This window comes from Alosa pseudoharengus, unplaced genomic scaffold, assembly GCF_046254945.1.
Source record: "Alosa pseudoharengus isolate Yale_2024_CS ecotype anadromous, Long Island Sound unplaced genomic scaffold, YU_APseudo_1.1 YU_APseudo_1.1_scf_7, whole genome shotgun sequence".
In the NCBI taxonomy this organism is placed as follows: Eukaryota; Metazoa; Chordata; class Actinopteri; order Clupeiformes; family Clupeidae; genus Alosa; species Alosa pseudoharengus.
Window position 1 is genome coordinate 4,179,621 of NW_027468859.1, and position 2,500 is coordinate 4,182,120.

At 41.4% G+C, this 2,500-nt stretch overlaps 1 protein-coding gene across 3 annotated transcripts in view; it reads left to right on the forward strand.

The window, feature by feature from the left end:
• LOC143110206 (rho-associated protein kinase 2-like) overlaps positions 1–2,500 on the forward strand; it is a 55,606-nt gene that overhangs the window by 12,362 nt on the left and 40,744 nt on the right. For all 3 annotated transcript variants that reach the window (XM_076273091.1, XM_076273089.1, XM_076273090.1), the window contains exon 6: positions 2,335–2,479. In XM_076273091.1, coding sequence (XP_076129206.1) covers positions 2,335–2,479 — 145 coding nt within the window. The remainder of the gene's footprint in view (positions 1–2,334; positions 2,480–2,500) is intronic.

The following is a 2,500-nucleotide window of genomic DNA, read 5'->3' on the forward strand; positions in this document are numbered from 1 at the left end:
ACCCCGAGCCAAACACCCTCCCAGAACCTTTTTTCCCTTGGTCGAGCCCTGGTCGAGTAGCGCTGTCAGAAACTAATGACGTTCTGCAGTCGTGATGGAACCAACTTTTATCTCGTAAATTACCCCACTAATAATGCCCTGAATGGTACGAAACTTCTGCAGTAGTACAACTACGACCTTTAGTCCAATAACGAGGCATTAGAAAGTTTGTAAGTGCACCAAGAGTTTATTTAAATAAGACTTGACTGATTATCTGCTACTATACTGCTGCGTCAACGTTTCTTCCTGATTTGGGAAAAGCCTGTAAAAGTCCTTGCAGAAAGCGATTACATCAATGTTTTTTGGTTTATCCAGTTTTAAATATTTTTTTTCCGAAGTGTTTACAACTTAGTGTTAACTAATAATTGTTGCAAACTGGACTACGAACAAAATATTAGTGCATTCCTGGATCTACATCCTTATGCATGCTTCCTGCCAGGACTTTTATGGGCTTTTCCCAAATCACGGAAGAAACGTTGATGCAGCGGTATAGTAGCAGATAATCAGGCAAGTCTTATTTAAATAAACTCCTGGTGCACTTACAAACTTTCTAATGCCTCGTTATTGGACTAAAGGTCATAGTTGTACTACTGCAGAAGTTTCGTACCATTCAGGGCATTATTAGTGGGGTAATTTACGAGATAAAAGTTGGTTCCATCACGACTGCAGAACGTCATTAGTTTCTGACAGCGCTACTCGACCAGGGTTCGACCAAGGGTAAAAAGGTTCTGGGAAATTACTCCAAACCATCGCTTTAAGTGTGTGTGTGTGTGTGTGTGTGTGTGTGTGTGTGTGTGTGTGTGTGTGTGTGTGTGTGTGTGTGTGTGTGTGTGTGTGTGTGTGTGTGTGTGTGTGTGTGTGTGTGTGTGTGTGTGTGTGTGTGTGTGTGTGTCTCATGCCTACATGCTTCAGCACCTGCATGAGGGTGGACTTGTGAAGTGAGTGTGTGTGTGTCTCTCATGGTAGACTTTAGCAAGAAAGTAGATCCGTGCATGGGTGTGAATGAATGAGTTGGTGAGTGTGTGTCTGTGTGTTTGAGAGAGGGAGTGTGAGAGAGAGACTGCTGGAAACTATCAAACACTTCACCCTATCTAGCTTGGAAATATGCATGACTCTTGACTAGCAGATATGTTGTTGTGCTTACGTGAGGGTGAGTGAGGTGTGTGTGAGAGGGCCTGTCTGTGCACATTACAGTTTTACACAATTGCTTAAACACCTTTTTTTTTTAAAAACATTCCACCCTTTTCTCAAAACTGTAAAGGCAAACCCCCATTCTCAAACTACATAAAAACCTCTGACACTTCTTGCAAAACTGAACAATCACCTCAAAACAGTTTAGTATATATACTCTTTTGATCCCATGAGGGAAATGTGTTCTGCATTGTGTTTTGCCCAAACAATGTCTTCAGATCGTTTACAAAGCAGTCAGAATGAAAACACTACTGAGCAGTCATTACACCCTACATCAGAAAATGGAAAACAGTGTTTAGGGCAGGGCATATAGCTCCAGGAGTGTTTACTTTTTACTGTACTGTTTACTGTTTATTTTTTATAATACAGTAAATGCATTTTGGATCTAAAAAAAACAAAACAATTGGAAATTGGAAAAGGTACTGGAAAAGACATACATTTCAGTACAGTGAGTGAGAATTAAGTTTCAATCTACAGCCTACAATGCACAATAAATGCCTCACTGATTTCTAGTTTCTATCCATTGTTGATTAACTGGTCAGCAACCTGTTTGCACTCTGAACTCAGTTATATTGGTTGTGTCCCATCATTTAAAACAAGTGTGATCTATTTTGGGTCGTTGTGTTTAACTTATGACATCTGTGCTTTCTTTGTGTTTACTTTATGCTACTTGTGGTTACCGTTATGCATCACAAGTGCATCAGAGTGTGAAATGTGTTTTATTGCATGAGAATGTGTTTAGAGTCTTGCAAAAAAGAGTCAATGAGATCTGCAAATTGTGTTTTACTAGGTGAAAACTGTTTATGCTGTTTTTTTGCAGAGAACAAATTATGCTCCCTAATGCAGAACTGCTCCACAGCAGCTCCTTGTGTCCTAACATGAAATGACCACTATGATGTTAGCGGTCTTCTGCTGCTGTTTATTCTTTGTGTTCTTTTTCTTCTTTGTGTGTTATGGTGTGTGTGTGTGTGTGTGTGTGTGTGTGTGTGTGTGTGTGTGTGTGTGTGTGTGTGTGTGTGTGTGTGTGTGTGTGTGTGTGTGTGTGTGTGTGTGTGTGTGTGTGTGTGTGTGTGTGTGTGTGTGTGTGTGTGTGTGTGTGTGTAGAAAGGTATGGTGCGTTGTGACACCGCTGTGGGAACTCCAGACTACATTTCACCAGAAGTGCTGATGTCACAAGGAGGGACTGGTCACTATGGACGAGAGTGTGACTGGTGGGCAGTGGGCGTGTTTATCTATGAGCTGCTCGTGGGTGAGTGACCTGAGCACCTGT